We start from the raw sequence: 16,425 nt of genomic DNA on the forward strand, positions 1-16,425 counted from the left end.
TTACATCTTGTCTTCTTTTTGCTCCCATAAACCTCACGAGAGGGAGAGATAATCACATTTTCTGTCAAAATGAATAGGCGATGGCAGGTCTGAAAAAAAAAAAAAAAAAAAAAGCCCAGACTGATGCAAATGTGCCTGTTTGTTTTTTTCTGCCAGCCTCAGCTGTCATTCCAGCTCAGGTTTCACTGGAGCAATAACTCTGTCCTCCCTGGAAACTACCCATGGATCAAACCCTGGTCATTTGATTGACAGCTCATTACCCTCCTCTTAACACAGACAACAACCTTGGAAAATGGAGGGAGAGCTCAGGGAATCAAGCTAGGTTTTGTGTGCTGTCAAAGTGGGGCTAGTCAAGGTGGGCCAAGTTGGACAACACCAAAAAACAAAAACTGCACTCCTTCCTTTTCTCCTTTAGCGCTTCAAAGAATTTGTGCCTACTTTTATGTGAACTGGTTTTATTTTGAGATCAGAGTAATGAGCTGCCTTCCATAACTGGCACTGTAGTTTTGTTGCTATGGGCTGATAAACAATCTCTGCCAAATCCTGGGTTTGTAACAGCCCATAAGTTATTTTCAAGAGGCTATTAAAAAAAAAGGTCAGTCCTAGCCTGGCCCACACAAAGCGGACTTCAAAGAACCTGCCATTGACATCTTCTGCCAAAGGTGTCCATGAACACACCGTGACGGCTACAGGTGACAGCTGACATGCAGCACATTCAGTGCCTGCAAGCGAGGGCACAGCTCCTCACACCAGGAGCGGGCAGTGGTCTCAAAGTAATCTCACAAACAGTAAACCCGAGGCACTGGGATGGCAGGAAAATAGGTGAAGCTGAAGGTCTTTTGCTTGTGGAAGGTTTATTTACCACAACTACTTTTCTCTGGTTAACTGTTAGCTTTGTTTAACGTTCTAACTAGTGAGCACAACAGCAACACAACAGGATTTCTGTTCCTCTTTCATGCCTGGATTTGAACAGCCAATCAGAGAGCCCTCTCATGGATGACCTCTGCCACCGATTCAACATAACAAAGTGGCCCAGAAGCCACGGGTGAGCGGCAACAAGGCCAATGGTGCGGCACACACTGCACAAACTACAGGTGATCACTGGCCACAAAAGGCCCAACAAGATTTTAATTCTTTAGGGGAGAATTTTGAAACGGGAATGTCATCTTGACAATTTTTGAGTGTATTTATGAGGCACTCTCTTATTTTTACTTGAACTGACTTGAATAAAAGCTGAAGCAGCAAAAGATCTATTGAGTAATTCATTTCTGTGATCTTCCCGGGCAGACAGAGAATCAAAACACAGAGTCCAGGCCTTGGCACTTTGCTTCGAGCTGGGTCATCCTGACCCATGTTTTGGTTTACCTTCATCAGTTGCTGTTTTTGTTGCTGTTGTTGTCGTCGTGGTGCTACTGGAAGTCTCTCAAGGACATGGCGGACAACTTTTGAGCTGATGTCTAAATGTATTTTGGGAAAACTTCAGCTAGGGTGTATTTTTGACAAGCAATGCTAATCTTGTATGAGGAAAAAAGATGCATCAATCTGGAGGTGCATGCATGGAAACACACACACACATACACACACAAGTGCCATCCTCCCACCTGCACAGAGACAGACATACTAATTCATGGATGAATGTACACAGAAAACACTATCTTCTGTGTAGATATGCACATGCACAAATACAGACACCCTCAGACACACAAGCACATACGCACACAAACACAGACACACACACACACACACACGTGTACACATCCAAAAACACACCCTGTGACCTTCATCCCCTCTGCACCACAGTATCAGAGGAGTCTGAGAACTCCCTGTTCCCTGGAGAAGGCCCAGCAGCCACCTCACCGCCTACTTTATCTCCAGGTTCCCACCATCGGCGAAAAGGAAGGTCTTTCATATGGCTCTTATCACCAGACTAGAAAGGAGAAAGGAGGAGGTGGGTGGAGGAGGAGGTGGGGGAGGGGGAGTAGGAGGAGGGGGGGGGGGTGAGAGTCCCCTTTGTGCAAGGCCTGTGCCCCCGTTTCCCATGCCCACGTCTGATCATCAACCCCGCTAGAGTGCAGAGCGTAGAGAGATCTCACCTCACTCCGGGTGAGAGATTCACACAGAGGAAGAGCGAGACGAAATAGGAGAAATGTCAAAAACAAGAAACAACCTGGCGACCTTCACATCTCCCCTCCACCACCCCGGCACAGCAGGAGCACCAGAAGAGGTTGGGTATAGAAAAGTCGGAGCCAGAGATCGACATTTCCATTTCCATCAGCCACTCTGATGCACCACTATTTGTTTTCAAGGTGTGCTTACACCTTAACTCACATCAGAAAGTGAGCACATTCAGATGCCATTAATTCAGTAGCACTGGGAATAGCATATTTCTGTGTGTGTGTGCGTGTGTGCGTGTGTGTGTGTGCATATGTGTATGAATGGATTTAAAAGGAAGAGACCTACAAACTTCCATGCACTAGAAATGCGGTGCAGCTGAGTCATGGTTTTCAAAGGCACAGCAGTACAACAGTGAGAGGCAAGGCTGTACAATGTCTGAACACTAAATATTTCATTAAACCCTGTTTGATCTTTAATTGGCATATTACTGCACCATTAGCCAAGATCAAACCAGCCACAGCCAGCAGCACATCGCATCAATGTGCTGGTGATGCATGGCGACTCGGGGACTGTCAGTCTACCTCAGATAATAGTGTTCCTTCACTCTCTGTCAGTTCCCTGCCGCGCACTGCGATGTCTGCTTTACTCACTACGAGGCTTATTACAATCCCTCAAATAATACAGGGGGAGCTCCACGCTCGCTGTAAGAGGGACTGTCACCATTCATTTAGTCAGCAAAACAAAAAACGTACAGGGTGGAAACAACGGCACGATTACTCAAATATATGTGAGCTCAAATCTATCCTCTCACTACGTAAAGAGAGCTGGTATTTCGATTTATTTCTTCGTACTGACCGCACAGTTAATACCTCAAGTCATTTACATTTTACATCATGTTTTAGGGCCTTAGCTCATGTCCTTGTCCAGAGTGAGTTTTACAGTGAGTGAGCAGGTAGAGGTTTAGTGTCTATTCCTTTTAAACACACACACACACACACATACACACATACACCCTGAGGCCATGTTCACACAAAACCAGATTATGTTGTGGTGGTCCATCCACAGTACTCCACGTGAGTATTTTCCAAAAGCTTACACAATGTGGTGTCCCCTATTGAGCATGCGCAGGTCTAAGTGCATGATGTGTGCATACTCAATATCAGACCGTTGCCAAGATCAGAGGTTTCCAAAATGGGAGGTGGGCCTCCCCAGGGGGCGGCATACAGTTTCACGGGAGGCTCAGACACTGAGGGCGAAAATTCATGAGGGATTTCTTATAAACTTCTTTTTATTTAATTAGTTATCAAAAGGAGACTATGTTGTACAATAGACTAAAGATCTGTCATATGGATAGTTCAGAGGTAGTTAGGGAATTTTACTGTTTTTCCTGTCAGACAAACTATACTATTTCCAGTCAAACTAATAGATGCCTTTGGAGTTAGCCCTTTTTCATGCTTTGATTATTTTCTTTTTTTCCACTTTGAAGTTATGTCAAGTTGCAATATAGGCTATTCATGGATATTTAATTCCCAGGTGTCTGTGGGATCATGTTGCTGCTATATGCCCCTGTAGACATTCAGCAGTTGAGAAAAGCGAAGAGATAAGCTTTTTCTAAGCTTTGTCCAAGGAGGCCCACAGTTTCAGACTTTGAAAACCCCTGTCCGAGATCATGTCCTAATCTTATGGCAGCGATTCAAAAAGCTCAATTTTTCCCCTCTGCACTACAATGCCAAACCAGGGTTTTCCAATTTAAACAGTTTGGAGAGCATTTTCAAAACTGCCTCCTGTGAAAATGCCCCTTTTTTTACAGGTAGAAAATGCTGGCTTAGTGTGGAAGGCCAAAATGGAGAAAAAAAAGGATAAATTTGCAAATTTACCATGCTTAGCATGTGCATGGACTTACACCCTTTTCACACACACAGCTTGAAAATACTACGATTTGTTGATCCAAGTGTATCCCCTGCAGGTAGCAGTGCACACCAAGCCAAACACACAGGAATGTCCTACTGGGGTGTTACCACATAATGTCATCAAATTCATCATGGCACACAACATGACCCTGCAGGCAGAGGGCAAAGCAGGCTAAGCTCTGGACTTGACACTGAGGAGAACAGAGTTTGACCACACTTGCCCCTCTGAACCTGATCGCAGCCGCTTCACAAATCAGGTAAGTCAACTCCAGACATCGGTCCTGTACCTGGATCATGCTTTCTGTTTAAATAGATGTGCAGGAGCTGATCACCGGCCTGAAAACTGCAGTGATTATCATTTTTTACTGGCGCTGTAGAAACATTCAACCATCCTCAACATAAAAAAAACAAAAAACTGAATTAGCATAAGCTCTGGTCATTTGGACAATTATGGGAAGAGGCACATTTCGCCTGTGTAACCATTGTGCTGCCTCTGATGTCTGAAATGTCAGCCAAATGGAACCGGCCCACTTTATGCTTTTGGTCACAACTCCATCACTTTGACAGTACACACTTTATCACATTGAAGCATAAACCAGACTTTAGAGTTATTAATCAAGAACACTTTTCCAGGACACACGGCTCTTAATAGATACACTGGTTTTTACAGGGATTTTAACCTGTGATGTCCCAGTAACAGGGCCATTTTTCTATAGAGCATCTAATAGGTTGCATTACGTGCAAAGAGACAGCGCTTCAACAAAGATAAGCAATTTACTTAAGAAAAACTAAAGTGGTATGAGGGCTTACCAGACCAAACCTCACAAAGAGTCCAAAGTCAACACCGATCTGGCAAAACTTCTAATAAACTCCTCCAATATTTTTTGAATTTGCTCATTTCCAGGGGTAAAGAAGCTATGAACACATTCCACCCTACACAAATTAATGAAGACATTATGCTGTTCGTGCAGAATAATCAAGTGTGCTCCCTGTTGTACTGGAGAGAGTTTTGTTTAGTATGGAGGCACAAGGATGCTCAAGGGTGCCCGGGCCCTCATCATCATCAGCAGCAGGATGAGATAGACGTAGCGCGTCCCTGGCCCACCCCTCTGGGAGAGACCTGCAGACCCACAGCCTTTTGAAGTGGTAATTTGCCCAAGCCCGAGGGAGGGCAGCCAAATTGAAACGTCTTTGACAGCGACAGACGGCCACCATTGTCGTCTGATTGAACCACCTTCAGGAGGAGAGAGAGTTAGAGAAAGTGAGACAGAGATAAAGAAAAGGCGAGAGAGGGAAATAGAGGCCAGCTAAGTGCATTTTGTCTGCCACTACATTCATTACGGTGAAATCACTGTTGCTCTTAGGATGGGGTTAGCAGGCCTAATTTTGTCATGGCTGTGAGCCTCAAGGTTGCACTATGGTACCATGAGGCCTTATCGGTGAAGTTCCTCATTGAGCAGCTCATGCATTTCACCCCGAGGCTGTATCTGTATATGACATGAATATTATGGATGTCAGATTTAACTACCTTGAAGAGCGGTGTCTCCAGAACCAGGGGAGAAATCGGCTTTTCAATAAAAGATTGAGAGTAAAGGAAAATCCTCTGACAAATGTTGCCTGTAATCAAGGAAGTAAAGCTTCTTCTTTTGTTGCTCTCATTGTAACTCTGGATAAGAAGAATGTCAGCTAAATGCCTTAAGGAAGAGTAAAAGAGAAAAAGTAAAGATGGTTGCAGGCAGTGTAGTCAATAGCCTTGAATGATGTGAGCACATGAATTAGAGTTGTGAGAAAGCTGGAGGCCAGACACTGCCTGGTTTCCTCCACAGCATGCTGTGAACTACAAATAGATCCCCGTGCAGGGCAGAGAGCAGAGGAAGACCATTTACAAACACGCAAGCAGTAAAATTAAGCCCGGCACATTCATTTGAATGTAAAATGAGGTTATGCATGGTTCATTCAAAAGGCCTTGGCTATAGGAAAGTGGTAACGCAATATATCACCATCCATCAGTTTGCATCAGTTCAGTTTTATGTGGCTGCATTTCAGAGGCAGAACCTGAAGCTGGGGTTCACAGATACATCTGACCTTCCATAATCACTGCTTTATTCAACTACTCCTCGCTGCGCTCTTTATTCTCACTCTGTCTGTCTCTGACACACATACACACACATACACACATTCACTTCTGCTGAACAGATGAAGAGAGCCGGGCTCAGTCAGAGGCTGAGGAGAACTTTTACCCCCTGGATTCTGCAGTGGGACTCATGGGCGTCCTAGTGGGAGCCAGGTGGCAGCATGGTGGCCCGACTCCCCGGGGACCCTGTTTGAGGTGCTTGTATCACCACCCTGTGGCCTTATTCTGTCAGTCCCCTGCCTGATGCAGATTGGCCCCTACATGAGGCGCCCGGCGAGACCCCCCGTCTCCATCTGTTTGACTGCATTTCCAGCATCCAGCACCAAACCACAACACAACAAGGGAAACAGAGGGAGGGGAACTTAAAATACGCTAACTGCTGCGAGAAGGAAACGAAGAGGAAGACACAGATTCAGATTCAGCCTGCCAGAAGTGTATTACAAAGAAACATTTTCATATCGAAAGAATGCCGCAATAATACCAAGCACTAACATGGGTTTAGTTATTGCCAGTGAATGCATCCGTTGTATCCGAATGACCTTGAGCTGATGTGGTTCACTTTAGGAGGTGTTAGCTTTCACTGAAAGCAACAACTCAGAACAAAGGGTAATAGTTCATGTCTGGATTCCAGTAGGTTTACAGTGTAGTGAATGTTTCTTACTTTTGTTAATAAAAATAAACATGCTCTAACACTGTAAACCATGGAGACTGACACTGTCTTATCAAACAAAAATAGTAGCAGTCTGATGTTTGTCAGAGAATTTGGTTTGAATATGTATCACAGAAAGAGGCATTTTGGGATATAGCAGTTCAAAACACATCATATTAAACAATTTGCTTTTTCAGTAAATGTAAGAAAATACATGCAAAGCCCCCACTATGGCATCCATTTTAGAGTCAAAAGTGGTGTTTATTAAATAGAATATATATCTGAACGCTGCTAATGAGCACAACAGATTCCTCAAATTGGCAATTCAAACCCACAGACAAGTACAAGTTGTTTTGTTGTGTTGCAGTTCAGAAAATATCATATTCTCATCCTGTCAAACTGTCAAATTTGTAAAACACACTTTCCCTCTGAACCAGTGTGCTAAGTGAACCAACTCCCGCTCCATGGCAGATCTGTTTAGATGAACAAGCAGCTTTTGTTGCCTTTTTCTTCAGAGTGAGACATTTATGCTTAACTCTGCAAATTTGCCTCCTAAAATGTATCACTTTGCAAAAACAAGAGTGGATTTTAAAAGCTGCATGTTAAAGTGTACCCAATTAAAAGCGGTCTCTTGTGAGATGAGGGTAAAATGAGTCAGGGATTTTGATGGAGGGAGGCTGCTGTAGTAGATTACATCTGCTTGCCATTGTTTTTTTTTTTTTGGTCATTCTTTCACATCAGGGACTCAAGCCCAGATCTGAGTACGCTTGACCCCACAGTCCGGTTTGTTTCATTAATGTGAAAACTGCACACTGTACCCAGGCAAAAACCAGCGTACCATGTCCAAGTCCACATGGAAAAGGTGGTCTCGAGTGTGGTCCGGTGTACTCGGGCATGGCCCACATTGTGTGTGAACACTGCTGTTGTGAACATGGAGGTTAGCCGTTCCCTCTCTTCATTTACTCTCAGGCTCACTCGACCACCATGAGCTCTCTCTTTCTCTCCGTATCAAACTGTGTAGATACACAAGTGTGCTTGGGTACAAAACAACGTTGCTGATGTAAAAGCTGACGAGCAGGGAAGAGGAGGGAGGAAGGTAATCATACTCAGGCATGGTACAAAGCAATCATACCTAATGTGCAAACCCCCTCCCCTCAGGGAAGAGAGGAGGGTGTTGCATGTCAGACCACATATGTGATGTAAAAATATATTTACAACACGGAGGCACGACGCAGAGCACCATGCCAAAGGCTTTCGTTGGCATTTGCACATTCCTCACTCAGTGCATAATGTTACTGCTCATCAGACCCTGATCAAGTAGTTTCAGCATTTGTTTCATCATGCCAGATGTACCAGATGGGTGTGGTTTACAGCAGGATGATTTGGATAATGTCAGCTAAATTTTCAATCTCAGTAAAGCATACAAAATTGAGTTTCAAATAATCACAATTTGTACCACTCATTGTATTTTTATGTGTGACAAACCTCTTTCAAATGGCACTCCAAACAGATTGGAATAAAAATCTACTATTATAGTATGCAAATACTGTTTGACCTCAGTCTGCTGCTAATCAGTGTTTGAAACTGCTGCCACCAAGTGGTTGTTTGCCATGTTACTGCCCCATGTTATTGTCTGAATCCTGGCTTGGAGGAAAAGAGAGGCCTAATTTTGAAAAGTATTTACAAACCATCACAGCAGCTGAATCTGACCCTGTCTATGTACTCTTATGAGGTGTTTTATTCAGCACAGCTAATATGACATGGGACAGCACACATTTGTGTCATATTTTTCAAAAAGTGTCAGTAGTAACATAGACTATGATAAAAAGTAATATAAATGTATGTAAATTCAGAACACAAAGAGAAAAATGCACTTTTAAAGAGTTTAATTGCACTTTTGCTCTTTGTGTTAATCATTAGCAGGTCCCCTGAAGACACACAAAGCCTTATACCCTGAGATTTTCATGACTACCTTATGGTGTGAGATGACCTCAACTGGGTCAACAAGCTTGTCTATGACAGGTCTTCCTTTACCAGACCCTATGATAAATGACTGCTGCTCATAGTGGTGCAAACTCAGAGGTTCAGAGGAAAGAGCACAGTTTCATCTTTTGCTGGTTGCACTGGCCTTGACATGCCATAACACTCCCTCCATACCACCTCGCAGCGCAGAGTGTGTGTGTGTGTGTGTGTGTGTGTGTGTGTGTGTGTGTGTGTGTGTGAGTGTGTCAGTGTCTCACTTCAGCACACCGTGAGTCCTTGTCCAGAGACCTTGAGTGCTAAAAAGCATGAGGCCCCTCTTCTGGGAGAGGGAAAGGGAGAGAAAAGACCCTGAACAGATAAGAAACTTTTCAGCTGGTAGGAACGAGGCGTCCTAAATCTCTCCCTCCTTCCATGCTCCACTGTTGACGTCTGCGTCGCAGATAGCAGATAATAACTGTAGCGCATCCACTGTTAACTGGAATAGTTTAGACACAGCAGCCACTGAACCTTGTACAGGCATCTAAACTACGCAAGTCGGTAATGTGAGAAGCATTTTTTTCTTTTTTTCTTCTCTTTTTCTGGAGACATGTCTGTGGCCCCCACAGGTGTGTCGCCATGGCTTGTAACCAAGGAGGGGGCTCAAGTGCTGACTGCACAGAAAACAGCTACTCTGTATTTCTCAAACATCTTCAAGGTCCCGGTGGAGGGATAAATGGCCAACAGGAGGTGGTTTACCTAGTGAGACAGATCTGGAGCTTAACAGGGTGAGTCCGCTTCATGCCTCATTGAATCTTTTTTTTTTTTTTTTTTTTTTTTTAATTCCATAGCCAATGCTTTCCTCTGCAAAATAGCAAGTTTAATGTTGTTAGATCCCAGTAACCCCTGTTGAGGTGCTGACAATGTCTATTTTAGCTTTATGATTTATTTTGTTAAAGTTGGACTGTGCATTTTGTTGATTTATTCTTATATTCAATTATAATGCCTTTTGCCTGTATATATCAGGCATACCCACTGAGTAAGACTGAAAAATGAAGTCAGAATATCTGTGAGTTATTAGTTCTGCTGTGTAGGTAGTCTTATAACTCTGTGCTCTTTGGATCCCTGCCCTCTAGGTTCCAGCATGCAGCAGCAGGATGTCGGGGCTCTTTGCACTCGCTGTTCCTTTTTCCTATGCATATACCTCTTTGAGATGTAACTTTAAAGAGGCATAGGGCATGGGAAAATGGGGCTGCAGAGGTATTCCACCAGGCAGACAACCATTTCATCATCCTCTCCACATGACAGCTGACCTCCAAGCCCACACACACCCCGGGCTACAGCGTTTGACGCTTCAGACAACTCCAGACTGCAAAAGCTGACACATTGATTATCAGGTGATTTTTTTGTGGCTCTGTGGCTTTGTAATTTAATGATCTAAGTTAAAATTCATCATATTAATCCATGAGCACGGCAAGAAGGTGATGTGATGTGGCAGAATTGGTGTCTAAACTATATTGCTATGCACTTTGTTATTCCAAATATCTGTTTGCCTCTCATTTTATTGCTGTTTTATTGTTTTTGAATAAAGAAAACTCAGCTAAGTATTTCTGTTCAGCAAATAGCATACTGCTTTTTTGGCAGCTGTTTAACTTGGGATTCTGTTCAACAAATTATGTTGTACCATATTGTATTATTGGCAGCTCATATATTTTCAAGAGGCTGCACCATCAAATAAAGACATTTTAAACTTCTTCAGATTGTTGAATTATTACTCCTTGCATATTGAAGACTTAGGGTGGTGATACACTAGGCAATTTTTTGGGCAACTCTAATGGCCAACAGTGCCCAAGAAATTGCCTCAGTATTGCTGCTTTAACCCCATAGAAACATCTTGTTGCCAGGACACATCTGAAAGATTTGTTTACCCTGTGCCTCCTCTTGCTGTTTGTTGCTGGACGTTTTGTCTATCTACTTATCCAAATTGCCCAGTGTGTCACCACTCAGTTACCTCTGGTCCACTGCCTCTGTTTACTCTGCTTATATTTCTACCCAGCCTGAGACAGGATTGTTCATATTACTATATTAGACTATCTTACTTTCAGAAACACAACCTCACAACAAAAGGCAATTTGAATGACAAACTGCGCTTAGTTTTTCTGACTGTATTTTCACTCAGTGAATACAGGGACATACTGATCATTAACCATACATTTCTAGACTGTTTTTCTTCAAAATGTGAGCCCTTAAACTCCACTTTTCTCCTAAACTTCCCCATAAATAGATTTAAGGTTAAAAAAAAATCTTTCCTTCCCCATATTGTACAGCTGTGTCAAGTACATATTCTGTATCTGCTGGTTGCAACATTACTACATTACATTCATACTGAGTGAAATATTCAAACCAAGATGCCATTGTTTTATGGCTGCACCATTACATCAAATAGAAAATATCAAGATATATTTAGAATTGTTTCATACATGTTTCCCTGTAATTCAGCAAGGCATAGTTGGTATCTTTGGGAACCTTGGGCTCTCAACTAGAATTTAAAATAAAGCTCTGTGGGTTTGGATGAGGCTTGGCCATGTAGCAATGACAAACCCACCCCACCCTTAGGAATGGCAGAGCTACAGAGGTTAGAAACTATGCTAGTGCTACCAACCACGAGCTAAACACTGTGTAAAATGTGTGGTTGAAAATAATATGAGCCTCAGGACAGCATCATTTTCAGCAGATTATCATGTATGTATCATGAAAACTAATCATGCTCTGCCTGTCAGCACCCTTGGACCTTTCCCAGCGACCAGTCCTGGCTCCAGCCTGTCTGCAGCCATCCAGCTGGACCCAGCAGCTTGTTAGCAGCACTGTTATCACCTCCTCACCTGAGTGTGAGCTGCACCTCATTCAAAATCATCAGTGAAGTATCAATTGTCATTTAAGCCACCAATTCTCTGCCCTTTTTGCAATGGATCATTTACAGATGCTCATGTTGCCATCATGAACCATTCCACTTACAGCCATGAATGGTCAGACAATGTGAATGGGACACTGTTCAAATGTATATAGGGGTCCAGTAACTCTTCAAATGAATCACGTCTTTCTCATCATACAGTTAAATGATGCATGAGAATCTATATCTACTCTACATAATTGTGCCTCCTGGTGGAAAGTGGCAGCATTTATTCTCTCACTTGCTCAACCTTTGGATAGGAGCAAGAGGCCCTGCATTGATAACAACTGATGCATGTTGCTTTGCAAAGTGTGCGTGCATGTGTACGTGCTTGCAATAAAACCTGCAAAGCTGCTCTGAACCATCTGAATGACACAGCCCATCACCTGGAAACCTTTTATCGTCATCTGATAAAGTTGGAATGAGTGCAGTCACTCCACCAACAGGTATTTCCTATTTTGAATCCGACTTGCAAATCATCAGTGGATAAAGAATACTTTATGACAGAGTGACTCAATCAGTCACCTATTTAGCTGGTGCCAACTAATGACTTTAACGTGAGGCAATATACACCTCTGGCAGACTTGAGGGCGCCGTCCTCAATGTCTTTCAAGTAAGTGCGAATAGATCAATTGGGAGACAATAGAGCTCAATGGATCTCAGTGATCTTGTAGTTAACAGCTCTTTGAAGTCTCTTTGAAGATGCAAATCTCCAAGAAGCGGAGAGCCATCGCAGCTTGGAGCCATGCCACCGGAGGCCAAGTGAAAATATTTGCCTGCAGCAGCCGGAGACAACATCTGTAAGGCCTGGGCTCTGAGACAGACTGGCCCCTACCTGTTAAGCCAATCAAAAAAGTAGCCTATGGAGGGTGACAAAGTTTCAGCAAGGAGAAACACTTGAAAGCATGGCTTGTCCTTTGTCCTCCCTGACCAAATTTTTACTCCCATAATCACAATACATTGCCAAAACACGGTGCCAACAGTACTGCACGAACACCGGCCCACACCATTTGTTCGTTTTGTTGCAGTTCACATGAACGTCGCAACAGATGGGAAAACACTGGATGACAACTCTATTTGTGCGTCCTTGTCATCCACCAGGACTCATTTTCCGCTATACTCTATCTTTTATATCTAATTCAAAGACATTTCCTCATGATTAACACGGGGGAATAAAGACCGATCTTGTTTCAAAATCCCTTATGTTCATGAAAATTCGTGCCTGCTTTAATCAGCTCTTATTTTAAGGACAGCTTACAAAGGCCTACATGTTAAAAATGCGACGAACGGTGCAGACTGTAACTGCATTTACACCTTTGAATGTCATATCATGTCAGAATTCAAAGGAGAGTTTTACCTTTTATCACTGTAATCTCCTTGGGGGTTGAATAAAATATCACTGGAGACACTACTCCCTCTACAACGTCTAAATTGATTCTCATTTTAAGACGTAATGGATGGAAATTGAAAAAAATAAATAAAAATGAAGCAACAATTTCACAGCCTTAACCACTTTTTATTTGTGATATAAAACATGGCAACTGTTTTCCATATAGATATATATCTGCATTCTTCTGTTTAATCATACATATATAGATTAATAGATAGTGCTTTTAAAAAAATAAAACTGTAATTACACTATTTACAAAGTTTAGAACCCCTCTTGTAGAGAGTTACAAAAAAAAATCTATATTCTAGGCAGGAATTTGGAGAAAAAGCTTGGTTTGTGGCAGACAGCTCTCAGTAATAGGCAGGAGGCAGGATGACTGGGTGGAGGTGGTGCTGTTGAACTGGGAGCTGTGGGGGAAACTGGATCCTGTGGAGCGGCTGCGGGTGGAAGGCGCTGTGGCTGTAGGCGGGGAGCTGTCCACTCAGACTGGGGTGCTGAAACAGGAGGGGCGGCAGCAGACCGGCCGGGCTGGACAGAAACTCAGGACGCATATCCTGCACCTCACGCTTCAGCTTCATCCTCCGGTTCTGGAACCAGGTTTTCACCTATAAAATGATATCCAATCATTAACGCATTCATACAAAAACACCATCAAAAACCATGAGTAGCCCGCACACCCACCACGTTTTATGTCAAACCTCTAAAAATGTTGTACTGTGAATGAAAAAAAAAAAAAAAAAGCTCTTTGAATTTGAAGTGGTGCAGAAAATGAAAAGTGAAAACGAGGGATTTTCTAAGCAAAAGCTTCAGCCCAGCAAGCTGCCATCTGTGCTCTTTTTAATGCATCCGTTCTCAAATGATGGTGTTTTTTTCCTTATGTGCACTCAACAAACTAGATTACTTCTGCAAGTCGTCATCTTAAATTAAAGGTTCCCCGACTTTTTCACTTCAGCAATCTCCAAAATAGATACAAGCTGGACCGCTGACACACATCTGAGAAGATTTTAGCCTTTCTGTTGTTAGAAGCTGCTTGACACACAACTGTCTATGTGGAGCAGTGGGGCCAATGAAACTTATGAAGAGAAATAGTCATATTATACGTTTACTGATGGTGCAAAGTCCCGATAAGCTAAATGAAGTGATTGTGAAATTAAACTACCCCCTCATTTTGCTGGAGAAGCCCTGCAAATGGTAACCACTGCCTTAAAACCTACCTGAGTTTCAGAAAGGTTGAGCTTCTCAGCAATTGCCCTCCTCTGCGTGGCGCCCAGGTATTTGTGCTTGCTGAAGGTTTTCTCCAGTTTGCTGATCTGCTCTGAGGTAAACTTGGTCCTCATCCTCCGCTGCTGGGTAGCTTCACCCTCGCTGTCATCTCCCACCTCGCTCTCAGACCCGGACGAGTAACCACAGCTATCTGGAAGGATGAACAGAGCCTTTAGTCAAAAGCAATCTCGCAACTTAGCCAGACATTTTCACTTTTATCACACATAGAAAAACCCAAGACAGCTGTTGCAGAAGTGGACTTACTGTTTGGCGAGGTCGGAGTGTACTGGCTTCTTGATTGCTTCCCATGCCCTTCAATCTCAGTATGAAGAAGCCCGTCGGTGTTTATTTTTGTCTGAACTGAGTCATCCTTAAACTGTGTGGTAGCCTGGAGAATAGCCTCCTCGGTGTCCTTTTGCGTGGTGTAATAACTTTTGGAGAGCCACTCAACAGAGAAGTTAGCCATGATAAATCCAAGCAGCTGTGTGTGTCTGTCAAGGTGTGTTGGTGCCCCTTGACCGTCTCTTGGCCTATATAGGAGGGGCACACTTCTTTATTTGCATATGCAAAGGGATCTCAACGGAACGATAAAAACTTGATGGTTGTTGTAATTGAGGTTAATAGAGGTTGCAATTGTGGTTTTTCTCACGTTCTTGGCTGCTTGAGATGTCCAGGCGCCAGCAAGTCTGAGTATCAGTTACATGGCATCTCAGCCTGATCTCTGCATAAACTGATTTAGGGCGATATCCGCTGAGGACTGAATGCAAACGTGGCCTAAGTAAAAATAGGCCAAATATTCTATGCAAATGAAAAACTGCTGTCTCCAAAACAATGCCATTAGTTACATAAATTAAAAGAATCTCTAATTCAGTGACCTCCAATATAAAGTGCATGAACAGATGTGTGGCTGAAGCCATTTATATTAAACCTGCAATCATAGGTGCATTAACTTTGTTCCAGGTATCCTGACAACTTGACCCAGTGTTGTTGTTTTGAAGATGACTTCTTGACTGCCAAGGCTGTATGGGGCCTGTGGAGTTGCAGACAGAAGCGCCCAGCTGTCTGTGCGCCAAAATACCTATTGATGAAGCCTTTGTGCGGGTCAGACTGGGTGGGTGCGACCGCCGTCAGAGAGCATCAGCAGAAAGTGAGAAAGTCCCGTTTGATCTTTGTTGACTTGTTAATTTCCACTGGGCATTTACTGACGAGCCCCTGGTTGCCTTCAAACAACACACAGTGCGGTTACAGGTTATACAGTTGACAATGTGTTCAAACCACAATTAATTAAACAAAAAACGATTTTAATTGATTAGCCTGTATAACCAGTAATCCCATTTGGAGTTAAATTAATTTTTATGAACATTAATCACATCTCCTAAGTTTTTTTTTTTTTTTTTTTTTTTTTTTTTTTACTGCAAGAGCCAATTAATTTAAAAGAAAAGTGGCACAGTGTGCACAGGTCTAGCACTACATGTCTCCTTGGTAAACCACTGATATGCCCTTAATGATTGCAAAGTTGTTGTGTGTATAGACAAAGGGTCGCAATCTTCAAGGGCCAGGACCCACAATCACATCACATAATCACAGTATCACAGCTTTTTTTTCCCCTCAGGCCCAACGTCAAAGCAGAGATCAGACTCCTTGGCACACAAAACCCCAGACTCTCTGGAGCCAGGCCTGAGGGCTCCTGCGGTAAGTGTAAACTCATCAATGACCGGCTTAATTAGGACTAATTGTTGACCATGATCTCCCCGTTAGCTGGCGTTTGAAGTGCAGGGATTGGGACAAACAGAATTAGTTCACGCGCATATGAAAGCCCAGCATGGGATCACTGTCTTGGTTGACAAGTGGGAAGTAGAAAAAAAAAAAGCTCAGTGTCTCCAGTTTCTATCAACATATCAAAATTGCTCGTACAGTAACATTCGCTTTCTACAACTAACTACTCGAGGTGCCCACAGTCCTCGGTGATTTAATTTACAATGATTTGTTTATGGATTATTTTGACTGGGCTTTTAGCCTGATATCACTATCTGATGCCACTATTATGAGGAGATC

At 43.1% G+C, this 16,425-nt stretch overlaps 1 protein-coding gene and 1 long non-coding RNA gene across 2 annotated transcripts; one reads left to right on the forward strand and one right to left on the reverse strand.

Annotated features, from left to right (window-relative positions):
* Positions 1-9,333: 9,333 nt before the first annotated feature.
* LOC115372751 (uncharacterized) lies at positions 9,334-10,521 on the forward strand. The gene is made up of 2 exons (XR_003929473.1): positions 9,334-9,555; positions 9,904-10,521. It is a non-coding gene; the product is annotated as an uncharacterized LOC115372751 (long non-coding RNA).
* A 2,936-nt stretch (positions 10,522-13,457) lies between these two features.
* vent (ventral expressed homeobox) lies at positions 13,458-14,836 on the reverse strand. The gene is made up of 3 exons (XM_030071134.1): positions 14,635-14,836; positions 14,322-14,521; positions 13,458-13,712 (listed from the first exon to the last, which is right to left on the reverse strand). The coding sequence occupies exons 1-3, from the start codon at positions 14,834-14,836 to the stop codon at positions 13,458-13,460; spliced, it is 657 nt and encodes a 218-aa protein (XP_029926994.1).
* Positions 14,837-16,425: the final 1,589 nt, after the last annotated feature.

The sequence above is a fragment of the Myripristis murdjan genome, chromosome 15 (genome assembly GCF_902150065.1).
Source record: "Myripristis murdjan chromosome 15, fMyrMur1.1, whole genome shotgun sequence".
In the NCBI taxonomy this organism is placed as follows: Eukaryota; Metazoa; Chordata; class Actinopteri; order Holocentriformes; family Holocentridae; genus Myripristis; species Myripristis murdjan.

What these genes read in the sequence shown, in the direction of transcription:
- vent (XM_030071134.1), bottom strand. Translation starts at nt 14,836, where the DNA reads ATGGCTAACTTCTCTGTTGAGTGGCTCTCCAAAAGTTATTACACCACG. An exon ending in CACTCCGACCTCGCCAAACA is followed by an intron (nt 14,522 to 14,634) that starts GTAAGTCCACTT and finishes TCATCCTTCCAG; the next exon opens with ATAGCTGTGGTTACTCGTCC. An exon ending in TCAACCTTTCTGAAACTCAG is followed by an intron (nt 13,713 to 14,321) that starts GTAGGTTTTAAG and finishes ATCATTTTATAG; the next exon opens with GTGAAAACCTGGTTCCAGAA.